Below are 20,112 nucleotides of genomic sequence, written 5' to 3'. Positions count from 1 at the left end.
CGTAAAAAATCATATTTGCTTAGACTGTATTGAATATCACAAAAAATTGCAATTATGCTCAATTATTCGCGTACTAAATTTTCCCACTCACACACATATCCAAAAGGAATTTTTTATATAGCATGAAACCAATTTTTATTACTTTTGCATAAATTTAAGTATTTTCTCTCTCATATTGTATGTTAATACGATGGTATTTAATTTTGGAAAAAAATAATAATAATAAGTGTAAAGGGTTTTGATTTGTAATACAAATTGAGCACACCATCGTAAACAAATTGAGTGGAGACTGATCTGATTAATATCCGAAATATTCGCCTTCTAGTAAACAAGCAAGTCAGTAAACTGGTTATAAGGGTCATATTTCTTTGTACATTGCAAATAGAATAATGTTTTTTTTCAGTAAGAAAAATAAATTAAAGTACACCGTGAAATATGGTGTCAATCAGTTTGAATGTTTATAAATTAAACAATGGCAGGTTGAAAAGTCAGCATCGATTCTGAAACTGCTGAGAAAATCATACAAACGTTAACTCCGGTCGCAACGAATACTCTTCACAAATAAAGATGTTTTCATACAAGAACTAAATATAGCATATGGCCCAATCTGGAAAATTTCTTGAAATATTTTATCGTTGTCTTGGACAATAATCCATGCTAAATTTGTTAAAGATATCTCGTCAACCAAAAAAGAACTTCATTTTGATTGTTCAGATTGTTTGGCAGCTATATGCTGTAATGGTCCAATATCGGCGGTTGCGACAAATGACCAGCTTCCTGGGGAGAAAAGCAAAGGTTTAATTCAATATCTCAAAACTGCGGGACCAGTTCGCTTATGTGCAGACAGATGGGCATGGCTAAATTGACTCAGCATGTCAAGGGATTTATTTATATGTCTGTATATATATATTTTCGTCGAAGAACCCACGTTTCCATCTGGCTGTTGAAAACTTTGTAACATTATATGCCCTATTCAGTGTACAATAAATATCAATTACGTTTAAATTTCGGATTTCCTAAACCATTTATCTCTATTAGATCCAATAATAAATATTTGTAAATGGTATGTTTCGTCAATATTTCATGTTCTTTATGAGCTTTTTGTTGAGTGCGCAATGTCTGATTATATTGGAAACACCGAAATCATTATTGGTGCTCCCAGGTTCAATAGTCGGTTACGAGTATTACGAATACCAAGGATTCTTGTTCAATGCGACTAAAGTAGAATTGAACAAACTCTGACCGTGTGTACATGAACAAATAGCCTTTTAGACCCAATCGTCTTTCATTTGTTACAACCTGGGCGGAAATTTTCAATGACTGAGTTGCTTATTGTTGAGAAACAGGGCGGGCTGCTGTTAACTGAGTTAACACTCTTTATGATAAAATGATCATTGATCACAGCGATTGAAATATCAGAGCAAGAAGTTTGTTTTGTTTCTACATTTGGAAAGTAAAAATATTACTTATCCGATACATATGTAAGGTAGAAAAGAATTTTACTCCATAGTACTCCAAATTAAGATACAAAGCTATTATTTGATACAGTAGTGAAGGGCGAAGTATTGAGGGCACTTATGGGGAGAAATTTATTTTAAAAGTGGGCATGACCCCGCCCCCTAATATGTTTAATGTACATATCTCCAAAACTATTGTAGCTATTTCAACCAAGTTTACTCAAGCCAAAATTTTTGTGGAACCTCCTTTGACAATGTTAAAATAGATGAAATCGGATTATATCTACGCCCACTCTCCATGTAACGGTTATGTTGATTACTACTAAAAAGTTAATAGATCACTAAATAAATACGTCAGAATCATTAAATTTTACAAATAAGATGGTAGGGAAAGGCTTCATAGAAGGCGGTATAAAAATTGGTCAATGGGCGTGACACCGTCTACCTTCAGGTGAAATCCTATACCTCAGGGAGCCAATTTCTACCAAATTCAGTAAATAGCCTATAACCTGATAATCTTATATTACAGTGTGAAAAAGTTATTTTACTACACCTACATACTTCTCATACAACACAACTTTAAATTTCATCTGATTCTTTCACTTTACAGTATACAAATCAAGCGCCATTGAATGTAGCGGGATAAAACTTTGCACAAAATGGTGCCTTTAAGCTATTCCATCTCAAGCCTAAAAATTACCTAAATCGAGCCATAACTGTTCAAGCCCCCAGATAAGAAGTATGCAGACCCCAGTATCTATGGTTGACTTTTTACCGGAAATATCAGTCAATGTGTAAAACATATTATTGAAATTTGGAGAGAATTCTTTCGTGGCAATGGTAAATCTGTTTGAATCGAGTCAATACTTCTATTAGCCACAAAATACCTAATATAAAGATTTTGCAACTTTATCCCACATATATCAACTAATAAAGGAGTTATCTCAATGAAATTAAGTGAGCGATTTTTTCTAATAATATTGTATTTTGTACCTAAAATGGATAAAATCGAGTGAAAATTTGCCCTTACCCACATAAAACTAGTATCAAGATTTAAAAACATCCGGTTGACTTTACTTCTTATATATTGGTGATGGTATGGAAATAATCTTAATGAAACTCACATCATATTTTACTGTTAATAATATGTGGTAATGCCAAAAGTAGATAAAAATCGGGCCAATACTACCTGTAAAGTACGTTGTGTTTACCAAAAATATCACATATCATAACATTTAAGTTATGGTTAACCCTGGTATTCTATAATTAGCAATAAAGGAAAATACAACAAAATAAATTTTACAGCACTCCTTAGGTGGGTTCGACGGCCATTTGCATGGTACTCGTCAAACTTTGTTGATAGTGATCTCACAATTTGATGAGTCAAATGAAGGATCGGAATTGAAAGCAGCTTTTTATTTTAAGGACCAAATTATAATATTGGAAAGAAAATTGTTTGTTCTATTTCTATTATATCATAAATAGTAGAGCATTCCTGGGTATAAATTTATTTTAAATTTAATTTGCTCTTACTAAGGAATTTCGTTAAACAATTGATAAGATGCAAAGAGCAGCGGCAGCGGACCCCAAAAAGCTATGGATAATAAAGCAAATTTGTGTTTGAATCGCGTAAAGTAGACAGAGAGAGCAATGATCGGTATTGGGACATACATACGAACGTATGTTGCTTCCTCATCTGTTTTCAACAAATATTAATTTATGGCTTACGTTTTGTGGCAAATATTTAGACGCCAGCTTTTCGACTTCAACTCGTCTCGTCGCAACGGCATAGGTACATGTATGTGCATTATACCTACACTCTCATAATCGCTTGCTCATTTCTCTCACGACGTTTTCGCCTCCCAAATCATTGTGTTTTCATACACATGACAACATACATATGTATTTACATACACACAAATATATTCGAATATTCATATAAGCTCCGTTTAGTTAGACTGCGTTCACACTCGTAAGCTTTTGATGCTCATTATTGTCGGCCCTTAACTACCCCGACACGAGTTCGACAACTTGAGTCAAACAATTCACAAACAATCACATTCTTAAATTATTCTACGCGGTGCACAAAAATATTTTGGATGATCTAATTTGCATCCTTATTCACCCTTTTCTAAAACAATTATATTATATTATCCATATTTGCCTTTATATTTGCATATTATATAAAAAAATATATATAATAATATTAAAATTTTCGAACATTATGTCAATTTTTATTTGAAATCGAGCACTATTGCTACCATTAAAGGGCATTTAATAACGAAATGGAATACGGAATTGTGTAGCGAATTGCTACGAACAAGAACAGAGAACGTGTCACTAAAGCACGAGCAGCACGGAACGTCGTGTTTCCTTGTCGTCCCCTCGGCTACAAAAACTGGTTTAGGCGACAAAACCTCCTCGTCTGAACATAGTCTGATAAACAAAGCGCGCCCGAGCACGAGCGGCACGGTTCCTTCGTCTTTCCTCGTCTGCAAATAGCCGGTTTGGGCGACAAAAGATTTCGGGTGTTAACTGGTACTTACAAAGCAGATTTTTTATATTTTTTATGGGTAGCATTCATTCGGGAACCAATGATTGTTCAAGCCTGTAGCTATGCAACTGAAAAACTCCTCTCCGCAGCCTCTCCCATCAACACACAATTGGAGTAGAATGATCGATAGAACTACATACAATACATTTGGCACATGTACTCGTACATATTGACACTCTACAGTTCTATAGACACATTCCACAAAGCTATTACTAATGAAAGCGCTTTCAATATCTATTCAGCATAGAGTATTTTGTTCATTGCTTATTCCGGATAATTGCTTTAAATGTAGAATGCCAATGCTTTAATTTCCACTTTTATTATACAAAACTATATATGTATGTATATACATATATAGTATGTATATTCGTATGGTATACTCATACAGGCATAGAATGCACATGCAAATGTACTCACATACACAATTTATCTCGGTTATCCATATAAACACATATGTAATTATATATATATATCTATGTACTCTTTGGTATTTACTTAAATACATATACTTATGTAGTATGTAAATCCAAAATGTACAAACCTATATATACATATACATATATAATATGTAAGTATGTATGTATTAGGTTGTAACAGTTAATCGGGCTCGTACTTGCACCAATGCTGCTTTCCATTTCTGTATCTTTTCCAGCGATAGCAGAGAAAACTTGAACAGCGATCAACAACAGCAACAGATACCGTATCAACAACATCAGCAGCGTCTGTATCAGCAACAGCAACAATATCGACAGCAACAACATTCCCATCCGCATTTATTGCGACAGTCTCTGATCAACCTCACGAGCGCACACAACATCTCAAATAATATCGGTGTTTCGAACGCATCGGAACAGAACACAACAAGTAATAGAAACGGTGCAGTCGCGCCATCGTCGTCGTCCCTTAACTACCCCAACACCAACACCAACGCCAACAGCAATTCCAATACCAATATCAAGACCACCAATACCAACGCTAACACCAACACATTACACAAATTTATTTCCTGCAGTTGCGAATCACTGAAATGTGCCACATCAGCTGTTGCGGTTAAGTCATCGAAAAAGCGATCGGGCCACAGTTCTGGTGATCCCGACAGTGAATCATTGCTCGACAGCCAAAACGCCGATTATACTGATTACAACGTTACTTACTTGAGTACTGGCCACACTGGACACAGTGCGGGTTGCATCAGCAGCAGCATTAGTGGTGGGGGTGGTGATGATCAGCGATCGTTGCAGAGCGAATATCTATCAAGTCGTATTAGCGGCGTTTCCAAACAGCATTCGTACGACAGCAGTTATAGCGGGCAACTGCATGGTCTGACCTTAACCGCCAGGGAGCGTAATAGTGATACTGAACAACACCAACAACAACAATTGGACTGTATTGCCAATTCAACACGAGTGCCAAACAGTCCAATTAGTTGCACACACAGTAATTACAGCAATCAAAGTAATATCAGTGCGGGAACTGGTGCCGACGCCGGAGGGGGTGGAAGTGGTGGTGGTGGAAGTGACGTCGTCGGAGAAGAAGGCGGTGGTCCGTCCACCGTATGTGACGCATATAAGAATTACACTAATTACGCCACCACCAATAGTAATAGCACAAGTTACGGCAACGACTTCAATGACGACTTCAAGCATATAGTCGTTCATAATTTCAGCAATTCCGATCCAATAACTCGTTGTAACACCGTAAGCGGTGAAAGTGGCGGCGGCGACGGTGCCGTTAGCATCAACGACACTTTAAACACTCACTGTTCGCCACTGAAGCCACATTACAGCGATTGTAATATATATGCGAAACAGCAAGCTGAGTATTTTTCGAATTTAAAAAGTGATTTTGATCAACATGCGCAGCACGGTGATAAGCAGCAGTTAGTTAATAAGACATATATCTTCAAGTGTCTCGCTAATAGCCCCTCATTCCTCAGATCCAACAAGATTAAGGAACAATCGAAGAAACTACGCAACTTGTCGCTGAAAAACCGTACGGCTAAAAAGAAGGGTCAAATTATAAGCAAATCGAATGCGGTTTCTGATAATTCCCTTCATCCAGGAGATAAATACCTCAATTTATATCTAGTCGAGAAGAAAAACTCCCAACAACACTTGCAGCAATATCAATATCAGCAGCAACAGCAACAACAACCGCAGGCAGGACAATTCGAAACGATTGGTAGTGGAACGGATTCCCGGCCGATTGCAGGAAGTCGAAAGCAACAGCAACAACTCCTCGATCAGCAGCCAGTAGTTGCATCGCTTAGCAGAAATCTGCAACAGCAACAGTGCCTCGTTAACGGTTCGGTTCGAACGCATCCCACATATCGACATCAGTCTTCAATTAAACGCGCTTCGAAAGATTATAGCTGTACACTCACACCAACGCCATCGACGCATAGGAATCCAAAGGCCGCATCCAACAACCATAAAAGCTGCAATCTGAACGACAACGGCAACAAGCTAAGTGTTAGCACGAATTCGTGCAACAAACTGCACGTGTCCGCTGCGGGTACACATCCTTATGCCACTTCGCCCAAAAGTTCGCTATCGAGTAATGGACATCTGAACAAATATTGTCTGACGGACATAAGTCGTCGACGGAAGGCGGCGTTTAATCGACAACTTAGCGCCCCAACTGATTATACGCATTCTTCCAATAACGGTAACGGCAATAGCGGCTCACATTCAGCTAACGAGGCCACGTGCGAGTCGACATCGACTGTAGCCAGTGCAGGCGTGGGCCCGGCAACGGCAAAGACGTCCACATCGCTACAAAATTCCGTTCTAATAAAACCAACATCCACATCCAATTCGTGCACGAACAGTTTCAATCGAAGACACATTAAGCGCCAGAAGAATAACAAATTAAATGAGAGGTATGTATGGATGTGTATACACGATACATATTAATATACTACATCTTTACACACATACTTATGTTCTTATGTATTGTATAAATGCTTATATATTTATACACATACATACCGCAACGTCAAATGGGTTTTATAAACTATTATTTTCATATGCCCATATGTATGTGCTTTTGAAAACATACATAATCTGTAAATTCCAGTAAACTTTTGAAAACTTATTTATACACATGTTTATGTAGGTACCTAAGGTTATGAATCAGTGGACTTTTTCCACTTATATATTTATGTATGCAGGTACCCACACTCGTACTCGAACTTGTACTCGCAATTATTATACTGTAAATGTACTTCCACATGTAAACGAACTGAAAAGAAACTTTACAAACATCAGTAGCTAACAGCTCTGACCCCTAGATATCATTTGGTGCCTTTCGTAGCACGTGTGAGCGTGCGAAGGCAGCCAGTAGTCCAGTGGCTGCTCTAAACAAAAGACAGTTGGACCGAAATATCAAAGTTAGTATTCCTTTTACTTTTAAAAGCTCCAAATGTTTGGCACTTGAGACACCAATTATTTAAGCAGAACTTTTTGTGGTTTCATATACAGACATACAAAATATATGTATGTATATACATACATACATTCATATGTACTTATGTTACTACATCGTGCAACTATGCCAAAAGTCAATATTTAAAGCATACAAATTTCTTTTTCGAAAATGGATAATGTGAAAAATAATATAAAATGCTTTGTTCTCTAGTGATTAAACGTAGATTGCTAAAATTGTGTGTAAATAATTGTGGAAAGAATTCATGCCTAATATAAATAAGTATGTATGCATACATGATGCATGTATCATATACAGGTTTGGATTTGCGGAAATCAAATTAAATATAGAATAAAAATCGATTTGCAGCCTAAAAACCTTCCTAGCTGAAAAATTGCAAGGTGAAATCTGCGTATATACAATATATACATACGTACATACATTAGGATATTTAAAATCGTGCATACGAGAGTTATAGTTGTGATTAATATATTTATACAGATTTAATATTAGTACAAAAGGTATTACCAAAATACGGGTTTATGAAAAATGTTTAAAGAAAATATAGAATATAATCAATATCAAAATATGAATAAAAAAAATCTGTATTGGGTAAATTAAAAATGAAAATATTGTGTTTCCCAGTGAACAATACTAGCTCTGTCTTACTAGCATTCAAGTTTTGTCCGCACGATACGGCCCAACGATGTATGTATGTAATTTAATATTATTTGCATAAGGTTAGCGAGAGTGTTCGGTGTACTTCTATTAGCTTTGCCCGTGTTTTTAATAGAAATGAAGAATGACTAATTGGTCTGAAATCCCTTGGGTTAGTGTATGAGCTTTTACCCGCTCTTGGTATATATATCACCTTGACCCTCCTCCATAATGAGAGAATGTAATTTAATTGCAATGCTCCTTTTAGTATGGTCGTTAACCAGGTTATTATGTAGCTCTGATATTGCTGTAACTGAGCCGGGAATATGGCCTCTGGTTACGTTGATTTGATTATATGTCTTTAAGAGGTTGTACTACCCACTCCTCTTCTCCTTGGGAGAGTTTAGCTAAATTAAATTGCTTCCTGCAATCCTTTTGTAAGTTCTTAAGTACGGAAGATCACCAGGTATATTTGCCCTAATTCTACCCCTACTACGTGTTATTGGACAAGCCATCTCTAATGCTTGTCGTTACCTTATCTACATCCTCTTCTATTGAGCATTCAATGTAGCGGTGGTCCGAAAAGGAGTGTTCTTTAAGAACTCTCCATTGGGTTAATCTATTTATCAGTTCTTTCGACACAAGTGTAATATCTAATACTTCTTGTCGGTTTCTTGTAATAAACGAGGGTATACTTCCTCCAAAACAGAAGTTTAGTTCCTAGCAAGTAATTACAGAGACACTCACCTCTATCATTGACGTCTGTGCTGCCCCAGATTGTGTGGTGCTCGTTTGAGTCACATACAAGTATAATCATGCACTTGGGTGCCTCGCTGTCCCGTACCAACTCTTTTACCAGCTGAGATGGTACTTGCTCGTCATCGTATGACATATAACCTAACACCAGCCCGTAGCAACTTCCGCTTGTCTCCCAGCTTACTACTGCTGTGTCATGGGTGCTATAATGGTGTAACATAAAAACGTTAAGGTTTTTCTTTGCCATTATACATGCCCTGACGTTTCCTTCACAATTTGTCATATATAGCTTATAATTCGGTGTCCTCAGTTCGCAAATGCGCCCTCCACTAACCCATGGCTCCAGAATGAGGACAAACTCACGCTGTTCTATTGCTACGCAGTTATTTGGCTAGTTTGCTGTGATGTAGATTAATTTTTAAATGATGCATTAACAATTGTTTTATCTGCGTCTTCCTGAGAGTCGCTCAAGAGCTCTCTCTCAGACTCGGAAGAAAACACACCTTGTTCTAAACTATCGATATCACTCGAGGACGGAGGTAAGCAGTATCGGCGTCCGACTTGTAGGTCGTTATTCTTATCCCTCTCTTCCCCTCCACTTTTCGCCAGCGGTTCGATGGATTCCTTAGTTAGCAGTAACAGAATCTGCATCTGGTCTCCATGTCAGATTCGCGGTCCTCGAAGGCCTTAACATATTTGCACCCCTTCGGAGGCAGATTCGGATTGCAAGCTCTTATGAGCTGCATAATCTAGTCCGACTGGTCCTTGGTCTGGACGGGATGTAATTTTTGTCCACCGCTGCCAATTTGGCTCCGAGATATAGCGGCAGACCCGGCCACCTCCAGCGTCACATTTGTCAGCGCAGCTTGCACCCATTTCCATTGGGCTCTGGGGATTTTTCCATCGATCGGGATTTCCGGGCCACATCAGCAAATGATTTTGCGGGCGTCACGCCCTTAGTTTTCAGTCTTTTGGTTTTAAATCTGTCAAGACTGCAGGATGGACTCCGTGAGCTCTTTCGGTAGCTCCTCCTTGGTTAGCTGTTGCAGCTGCACTTTTCTTAGCAGGAAGGCAACACGTTGCTTTTCCGAATACCTTGCTTTCTTTGGGTCTTTAACCTTAAATCTTGACCATTTTCTGGCAGATGCACATTTATTAGCTGCACTTTTGGCATCTCCCCTCTTTTCATGCTTAGCAGCCACGCTTTGGCTACAGTGTTTGGTACTGGCTGCTTCTAGTGTTGTTGCTTTGCCGGAGCTAGCCTTAGCTACATCTCCCTTGCTTGAGACTACCTTTGCGTCCTGACCAAGCTTCGCTCCTGTCAGTGCACTAGCTGTTCTCGAGCTCGTTTTTAACGCTGCTCTCTTCGAGGAGCTAATAGCTCCTTCCGGATTTTTTACCATAGATCCGGACTCTTTTAAATCCGCTTACCGCTACGCAAGTAAGGCTGCCTTATTACGTAGGGCGCGAGTTAGTTATAAGGCCCAGCTAGGTTGATCCTCGGTACGGGTCACAAGATACCTTGATTCAGCCCTTGTTGTATCCCCTACCATAGTAAGACTCTCTACCTGGTTGCTGTGCTATTGAGGTGCAACCAACACCCAGGTAGTAAGTCTGACCTTAGCTAGATACCTCACCATATCAGCGGTGAACTGTTACCAGCTCGTCCATGTCTGCGTTGTGCTACTGTGGTATCTATTACCAGTCGACACCCTTGGGGAGGGTTCAGCGGGGGATTTTCTGTGGATAAAATCGGATATAAATAATTTTCTACAAAAAATTCGTCTAAATACATTTACGTTATTAAAAAAATATAGTTAATTTTACCAAAATCTCAGACTGCCGCAATCAAATAATATTCATAAGTAAGTATATTTCAAATCGATTCGCCTACGCGCTAGAGAGTAGTGAATAGAGGAAACTATAGCAGTTGTTCAAACGAACTGGAGGCGCGAAATGGTTTTACTTCATTCTCATCTTTCCACGACCTATTAGTAACTTCTTAGTTTCGAGCCTTACGTATTTTATAAATAAATATAATCTATTTCAAGTTTTACGTTTTATAATTCAATTAAAAAAGTTTGTATTTTCATTTTTGAGAATAAGTAGTTTTAATTTTCAATTGAAAATTAAAAAACATTTAATAATTGGGAGCTAATACATTTATTCTTTTGATTAAGTATTGAATGTTCACAAATAGTTGTTTTAATATATCACAAAATCACCAACAAGAATTTAAATATATATGTATAATATAATAATTTTTAATCTTAAGAAATGTTGGGTGTTTTAATTTAAATGCCCAACATATTTTATTTTGACTGATCTACAATGCAAAATGTTATAAAAAATGCAAATTTTGAGGCGGTCTCACACTGGAATAAGTTGGGCATACCTTTATCCCTGACTAATAACTTCTAAAACTTGTTCGATAGAGGTAGATACCATTTTAAATGTGTTTGAAATTGGTATGTACGAAAATAATTCAACATACATCTTTGTGTACATATGTCTAGTTAACTTTTCGACTTCCCGTTTGTTTTACTTTACTTATTATTGTAGAAAAATAGAACACCTGTTCAAATTTTTTTTCTCCAACTCCGGTATGGTTTTAATGGGTATTTAACGCAACATGTCACAAATAATAAGCAAGACAAGTAAGAAATTAATTATTGAAAAATTGTACCGTAGTTTGCAACTATCCTTGATTCCGTTTTATAAAACAGTTTTCAAAATTACTTTTTAAAGTTCGGACGTAACGGAATCCAGTAATGTCGTCACTAACGAATTTGTTATAAATGCGGCGAGGTTGATCTTGTGCTTTAGAACATGATTAAAATGACTCGCATCCTGGGCTTTTGTGTTCTTAAGTTTTTCCATTGTTACGTTGTCCCATGCAGTCTTAATAAAATAAACAGCCTCAAAAAACGGCAAATGTTTTGAAAATTGAAACGTCTTCTACTCTAGTCAATATACGATATGTTTGATAAATTTGCATCTGTAGTGACATTACAGTAGCTGACAAACAGATTTTGTATAAGCAGGTAAAAATATCAACTTTATGGCATTAAAAATAATATGTGAGTGTGAGTTAAATGGTAAACAGATTTTGTATAAGCAGGTAAAAATATCAACTTTATAGCCCTTCCCACGACAGTAGGGTCTACGTAACCGGAACGGAACCGGATTTATTCCGATTTTTAAATCGTAACCGTTCTTAGTTAAATGGTAACATCTTAACATGTTTATGTTCGCTCTCACGTTTTTATACTCTCGCAACATGTTGCTACAGGGTATAATACTTTTTTGTTTGTATCACATAAAACTAGTCGAGTTAGATATGGAGTTATATATATTGTATATGTATATATAGTTGAATTGCGTGTGACTGTCTGTCCGTCCATGTGTAAGCGATAACTTGAGTAAAAATGAGATATCGCCCACTTTTCAGTGAAATCCTATACCTCAAAAATTGCTTGACCAGTTTTTTGGGTGATACAAACAACCGTTAGGTGAACAAGAGTATACTAGATTTGCACGTGAAACCTATTAGAGGGCAGCCACACCCATTTTTAAAAAATTGAGAGTATAAAAACGTCTAATTTCGCAGTACCATACATACAAATTTGTATTGCATTGTATACCAAACGAAAGTAGATTTGCTCTTTCCCCGCCCAAGACAATATACAAAATTATATTAACATACATGCGAGTATAGATACCATACTTAAAATAAATATTTATTGTATTAAAAAACACATTTTGTCTCTCTCTGAGGTTTATATCTTTCAATGTTTACCATATAATTAATTCAAGATATCTATGAGTAATTTTGTATATGCTTGCCTACCGTTTAACTATAAATTTTAAATATATACTTATTTCCTTGCTTTATTTGATTGTGAATCATCACATTTTTCATCCCTTCCTTTTAACGGGGTCGTGAATCCCTCTCCTATCACAAATTTATCCTAAAATATGCATTCTTTTATATGGTACCGGTAGAGAACGTTTGCCACAAGTCCCAACAGATTTTTTATCTTGCCCCGTCAACTATATTTTTTGGGTGGAAGTGATGTCAAGCAGAGAAATAGGGACACCAACACTCTCTGCCCATACAAGTATAGCATGCTACGAATAATTCATAAACTATTACACGTACTCGTTGAATCGAGATATTGCTTTCCTACGTCGTTCTTAGGATTAAAAATAACTTTTAACTTATTATCTTATATTTTGATCCATTAGCGAATTTTTATACTCTTGCAACATGTTGCTACAGAGTATAACTGTTTTGTTTACCTAACGGTTGTTTGTATCACCCAAAATTAGTCGAGTTAGAAAAAGGGTTACATATATATATATAAATAACCAGGATGAAGAGACGAGTTAAAACCCGGTTGACTGTCTGTCCGTCCGTCTGTGCAAGCTGTAACTTGAGTAAAAATTTAGATATCTTGATTAAACTTGGGACACATGTTTCTGGGCGCTGTAAGATGGCTGGTATTGTAGATGGGCGTAATCAGACCACTGCCACACCCATAAAACACTATTAATCGAAAATCAATGAATTGCTATAACTAAGCTCCACAATAAGATACAATACTATTATATAACGAATCGCATTAGGGAGGGACATCTGCAGATTAAAAGATTTCGTAAAAACCGCTAAAGCTGTATTAACCAAATTCACTCAGGACAAATGTTTTTAGCACCCCGACTGACAGTGTGAAAATGGGTGAAATCAGATGATAACCCCACATATAACGGTTTGGATTAAAACTACTATAAGTTCGATAACACATTAAATAAATAAGGCAATGTCTTTAAATTTTACACATAGGACGTAACATTTAAACTTTATAGGAGCCAAAACAAAAATTGGACAAGGGGCGTGGCACCGCCCACCTTTAGGGAAAAACCTATATCTCGGTACCACCTCGATCGATTTCAACCAAATTCGGTACGTTCTTCTGACATTTCTACATCATAATAATATCGGTGAATATGTGAGATATGTCAAAAATGGGTTGAATCGGGTCAATACATCCTTTAGCCACCATATATCTAATATAAAGATTTTTGCACTTCCGGGTGAATGAATTCCGCAAATATCGGCCAATATGTGAATTGTCTCAATGAAAATTAGAGATCGTGTTTTAATCTGACCACGGTATCTTTTGGTGCTTATAACGGATAAAATTGGAAGAAAACTTGACCTAGCCCCAATATAACTTATATCAGGATTTTTGAACATTCGGCTGACTTTACTCCATATGATTGGTGATGGTATGTGAGCTACCTTAATGAAATTCTGGGAGCATTTTATTAGTCTGTAGAATGTTAATAGTATGTGATATTTGCAAAATTTGATAAAATTGGGTCAATACTACCCCCACTCCCATACACTACTTATAAGGATTTTCGCTTTATTTATGTATTATATAAAGTTGCTTCAAAATATATTCTCGAGTATACCAGAGCAATGTCAAAAGTAATGCAATCAGCCCGTAACTTTCTCTATCGCCAATATACTCCGTAAAACTTTTTCACCTGTCTTTTAACCGTTTAGGGTGGTATTTTAGTGAAATTAAGTGGACAAGTTTTCTTAAAAATTATGTGGTTTAGCGCTGAATTACAATGGAATTGGTTGATATTTTCCACATCAACTCAATATATTACATTTAGAATTTCAGTTGGACTTATATCAGATGTATCGCATTTAAAGATGATTTTAATATAATTATCACTGACGGTAATTAAAATGTGGTTATAAACTTGATTGAGTGTATGGCTTATAATGTAAGTTAATAAGCTACCAAATTTGATTATAATTCATTCGGTTTTGTCAAACATTGAAGTTGAACCCTTTTGCTACATTTTTATACTCTCGCAACACGCAAACCTAACGGTTGTTTGTATCACTAAAACTAATCGAGTTAGATATAGGGTTATATATACATATATAAATGATCAGGATGAAGAGACGAGTTGAAATCCGGGTGACTGTCTGTCCGTTTGTCCGTGCGTCCGTCTGTGCAAGCTGTAGCTTGAGTACAAATTGAGATATCTTTATGAAACCTGGTACGCATGTTTCTTGGTATCGTAAGGTTGGTATTGCAGATGGGCGTAATCTGACCACTGCCATGCCCACAAAACGCCATTAATCAAAAACAAATAAATTGCCATAACTAAGCTCCACAATAAGATACAGGACTGTTATTTGGTATATAGGATCACATTAGGGAGGGGCATTTGCAGTTAAATTTTTTTTAAGTGGGCGTGGTCCCGCCCCCCAAAAGGTTTAATGTGAATTTTTTTCTTAAATATGGATTCGGACCTTATGTAGATTATTGAGCATACTTTCGACAATATAGGGTAATTTTTTTAATGCAGGAATATTGAAGCATAAGCCGGTAACAGAGTTTCCCCCAGAAAGTCTTGAGAAAAAAATACAATTTGCGGTGTTCACCATAACTCGGCTGGAAATTACCCGAAAAAAAAGCAAGAAAAATTAGTTAAATTATGATCAAATCTTCCCCCCCAACGTTCTCTGATAATTTTTTTTTCATTTAAAAATTTTTGGCGGCCATTTAAAGTGTGAACTCTTATTTTCCACTAAAAATTTCGCCATTTTGGGGGTGAAAAACACCCTTAATGTAAAAAAAAAAAATTTTACTAAACGTTTGGGGACGGTATTTTATGTGTCGAAAATGTGTATAAAGTTTGAAATGAATCGGTCAAGTAGTTTTGAAATGACAGTGAAGTGCACTTTGAAAAAAACGCGTCTAAAGTTTATGAACTATTGATTGGAGCGTTCAAGGCCAGGAGATTAATAAGACAATAACTTTAAGAATATTGTTTCTATCGACATAAAATTTTTAGGACATATTTTTGAAATATTAAACAATAAGATAAGAGAAAAACAAAAATCGAGTTTTCGAAAGTAAAAATCCAACAACCCCCCCTTAAGGTTCTGTGTACCGTTTTTGCACACACAAACATCATGTGATCCCCACTCTCAGGATCCTCACCAAAAATATACGTAAAATTATGTGGAAGATTTTAAGGTTTTAATAAAAATGAAACTTTAAGATATCTTCATTTAATATGGCAGCTTTCATGGAAAATTTTTTTATTTGACGAGGTACCTTCACGAAATTAGGCACGAGTTATTGCTTAAGGCAACAAATTATTCTCCACAGAAATTGGTTAGATCAGATCACTATATCATATAGCTGCCATACAAATTGAACGTTCGGTATCAAGTTCTTGTAAGAGGCCTTTGTATTTGTGAAGGGTATTATAGCTTCGGCGCAACCGAAGTTAACGTTTTTTCTTGTTTTAATAACATTTATAGAAAATTTGCGAACCTTAGTATGGATAGTTGAAAGGTGAAGTACAAGAAACTGAAACTGACTGTTCTGCAAAATGAAACTTGCAAAAGTTTTGTGATAATAGTTGAAAATTTTCTAGCAAACCATAAAACACAAATTTGCGAAAAAATTGAGCATAATAGTATTCTGACAAATTTTCAGACCTGAGAGCAAATATGAGTAATAAGTTAGACTATCGTCTGAATAAATTTTCGGGTAAACAAGAACCAAATTTAACAAAATCATGGATAGTTTCATAAATTGCGGGTGCAAATATATTCTAAATCGATCTAATATCTACGGCAACAAATGTTATAAATATTATTTATATAATATGTAGTATTTAGTGTTGTTATTATTCAGAGGTGCTCCCTTTTTATCAGAGCTCGAAATTCTAGTTTTTGCATGCATTCACATTCGTAAACGAGTTTACTGATTTGTCTGGGATAATTATTAGATTCGCTGTTACAAAATAACTACAAACGGTAATTAACTAATTGTGAGAAATTTTAAATGTCTTCATGGTATGAAAAACACATTTTTACATAATTAACCCCTTCACTATGTCATTTATATATTTATAAAAACCGAATACTTATCTCTTCCACCAATTGGGTATATAGTCGTTTCGTTTGGCTTTCATTAAACTAGAGAATATATAAGTTCTTGACAGACGTTGGATTCTCACAGAACTCACAAAACTTCTTCGAATATTACTACACGCTTTCGAATTTTTACAAGCTTAAAGGGTAATGTATTCGTATATCGGAATCCCAACTGCTGCTTGATTTAGCTGGCAATTGAAGAAAACAAACTTAAATGCTCAGCTTCATAAAAATATGTTTGCCGTTCGTTAAAAATTTCCAAAAGTAAACGATAAACCATAAATGAATATGGTAGCAGTATCCACCTAAGAAAAAGAATTTCATTAAAATAAGATTGGTAAAGTACTTTAATGCGAAAAAAACCGCAACAATCGACAGTATAACATTTAACTTAAATCAAAAGTTTATGCAATAAAGGTTCCATTATAAAATACACTTATTATATTACTTTTATTATTATACTCTGCACGTTGCTACAGAGTATAATAGTTTTGTTCACCCAACGATTGTGGGTATCACCAAAAACTAATCGAGATAGATATAGGGTTATAGGTATATGTATAAATAAATGATCCCCCACAAAACACCATTAATCGTAAACTTTGAAAACGCGATAACTTAGCAATAAATTATGATATATATCTGTAATTTGGTACAGAAGATTACATTGGGGAGAGGTATCTATGGTTCAAAAGTTTTCCTTCGGCAGTGTGAAAATGGATGTCATCGAATGATAACCCCGCCCACTCCCTATATATCGGTTTTGTTAAAAACTACTGAAATGCTATAAATCAATAACTAAATGCGGTTTGAAAGGAACGTCAAAATTGGACGATGGGTGTGACACAGCCCATATTTAGGGGAAATCATATATCTCCGGAACTACTTGATCAATTTCTACAAAATTTGGTAAATAAAATTATTTTAACAATTTCATCTTATTTTATTATATTTATTTTAACAATTCCATCTTATATTGAGAAAATGAGATCGGTCTACACCTACGCCTATTTCCTATCTAGCACAATTTTAAATTCCAAATGATTCTTTAACTTTCCAATATACAAATCAAGCACAAAAGAATATATTAAAAAAAAACTTTTACAAATAGTGCTTTTGAGGTATACCATCTCAAGTCTAAAAATTGTCACAATCGGACCATAAATGTGCAAGCCCCCTGTTACGGAATATGGGGACCCCAGTGCCTGTTCTAACTTTTTACCGGAAATAACGGTCTATCTGTGAGATATATTATTGAAATTCGAAGAGAGTCAAAAATGGATTGAATCGGGTCAATACTTTCCTTAGCCTCCATATACCTTATCGAAATATTTTTGAACTTCCGGTTTACTTCATACCGCATATATCGACTAATATGTGAGCTATTTTAATCAAATAAAGTTTCAGTTAAATATATTTTCCTTATAGTGCTTCAACTTTGTGCCTAAAATGAGTAAAATCGGGTGAAAACTTGCCCTAGTCCTCATATAATAAATCACAGAATTTTAAATCTTTCGGTTAATTTTACTCCACATATGTTCGTGATGGTATCTGAGAAACCTTAATGAAACTCTGGGAGTATTTTATTCTGTTAATAGATGAATGTTTTATTGCTCAAAATAGATAAAATCGGGTCAATATTACCCCACTATCCCTCCCCTACTTGTTTATAATAATTTTCTGAATTAACCGCAATACTTATTTTCAAAGAGGTTAACAATTTTGGGTAGAAATACAATTTTCTGGCACTAAGCTGCGATCTGTTCTAGAAGTTCCACAATGAAGTAGTTGAGGTCAATTAACTTGGACTCACATTGATATATTATACTTTAAGCTTCGAATGTAAATTCCGGATGTAAAGTAAAATATAAACAAGTAAGGAAGTTCTAAGCTCGGGTGTAACCGAATATTTAATACTCTCGCAAAGCAAGGATCAAAGCCCGGGAAATTACTTCAGGTGTAGGCAAAATTTTATATTAAAGAAAGTATTGATCCGATTCAATCCATTTTTGACAGAAAAACATACTACTTGTATTACCGAGAGTTTCATTTATTTGTTTTGTTATATGAATTTCAATTATATATCTTACACATTCACCGATATTTTCAGTGAAAAGTCAACTATAGATACTGGGGTCATATTCAGTATCTAGAGACTTGACCAGTTTTGGTTCGATTTAGACAATTTTTGGTCACAAGGTTACCCCGATACAATCATTGTTGCTTGATTTGCATAGTGGAAAGTGAAAGAATCAGATGAAATTTGGTGTTACATGGGAAATAGGTGTGGTTCTAGTCCGATTTCACCCATTTTTGCACTATAACATAGAAATGTGAGAAGAATGTTATGACCGAATTTAGTTGAAATCTGTTAAGCAGATCTCAAGATATGGGGTTTCACCTAAAAGTGGGCGGTGCCACGCCCACTGTCTAATTTTGAACGCGTTTCCCATAAAGTTATCTCGTACAGTCCCAAAGGTAAAGTTTAATGTCTCTGGCGTGTTTAATGCTTGATTTATCGCGCTTTTAGTAGTACAGTACAGTTATATGGGGAGTGAGCGGGTTTGTCACCCGATTTCACCCATTTTCAAACTGTCGATAGAGGTGCTCAAAACATTTGTCTTAAGTGAATTTTGTTAGTACAGCTTTAACGGTTTCGGAGATATGCACATTAAACCTATTAGGAACAGGACCCCGCCCACTTTTTCAAAAAATTTTAAACTGCAAATACCCCTCTCTAATGTGATCCTATATACCAAATAACAGTCTTGTATTATATTGTGGAGCTTAGTTATGGCAATTTATTTGTTTTTGATTAATGGCGTTTTGTGGGCGTGGCAGTGGTCCGATTACGCCCATCTGCAACACCAACCGATAGATAAATGTTACACTAATCACCATCAGATAATCAGATGGCAAAAAATCAAGGTTTTTATTATAAATCTAGCAAAGGAATAAGTACCTATATGTAAATATGGTGGCATATATACATATATGTACTTTGACAAGAGAATTACTAATTAAAAGAGAAGTGTTACTTTCATTTCATTACCATAATATCAAGCCTTTGTATAAACAAATGTAGATCTCCAACCGCTAGTACCAACTATCGAGTTTATACTGTATATTGATTGGTGATTAAAGATTCCATTGTAAGTTCGTAGGGGCTTATTCCGACAGGGTATTTACAATAAATAAACAAGTATTTATATACTTATATATATATATATAAATATGTACATATATACCAAGGAATAAATGACGTGAGGCAACTACGCTCA

The 20,112-nt window shown here is 35.8% G+C and overlaps 1 protein-coding gene across 9 annotated transcripts in view; it reads left to right on the top strand.

Moving 5' to 3' along the window:
• Ih (hyperpolarization activated cyclic nucleotide gated potassium channel Ih) overlaps positions 1 to 20,112 on the top strand; it is a 51,225-nt gene that overhangs the window by 6,748 nt on the left and 24,365 nt on the right. For 8 of the 9 annotated variants that reach the window (XM_070108660.1, XM_070108659.1, XM_070108661.1 and 5 more), the window contains one exon: positions 4,664 to 6,892. In XM_070108660.1, coding sequence (XP_069964761.1) covers positions 4,664 to 6,892 — 2,229 coding nt within the window. The remainder of the gene's footprint in view (positions 1 to 4,663; positions 6,893 to 20,112) is intronic. The other variant, XM_070108662.1, reaches the window with a different exon arrangement.

Source organism: Bactrocera oleae, chromosome 4 (assembly GCF_042242935.1).
Source record: "Bactrocera oleae isolate idBacOlea1 chromosome 4, idBacOlea1, whole genome shotgun sequence".
NCBI classification, from domain to species: Eukaryota; Metazoa; Arthropoda; class Insecta; order Diptera; family Tephritidae; genus Bactrocera; species Bactrocera oleae.
This window is presented reverse-complemented; position numbering and strand designations above follow the sequence as displayed.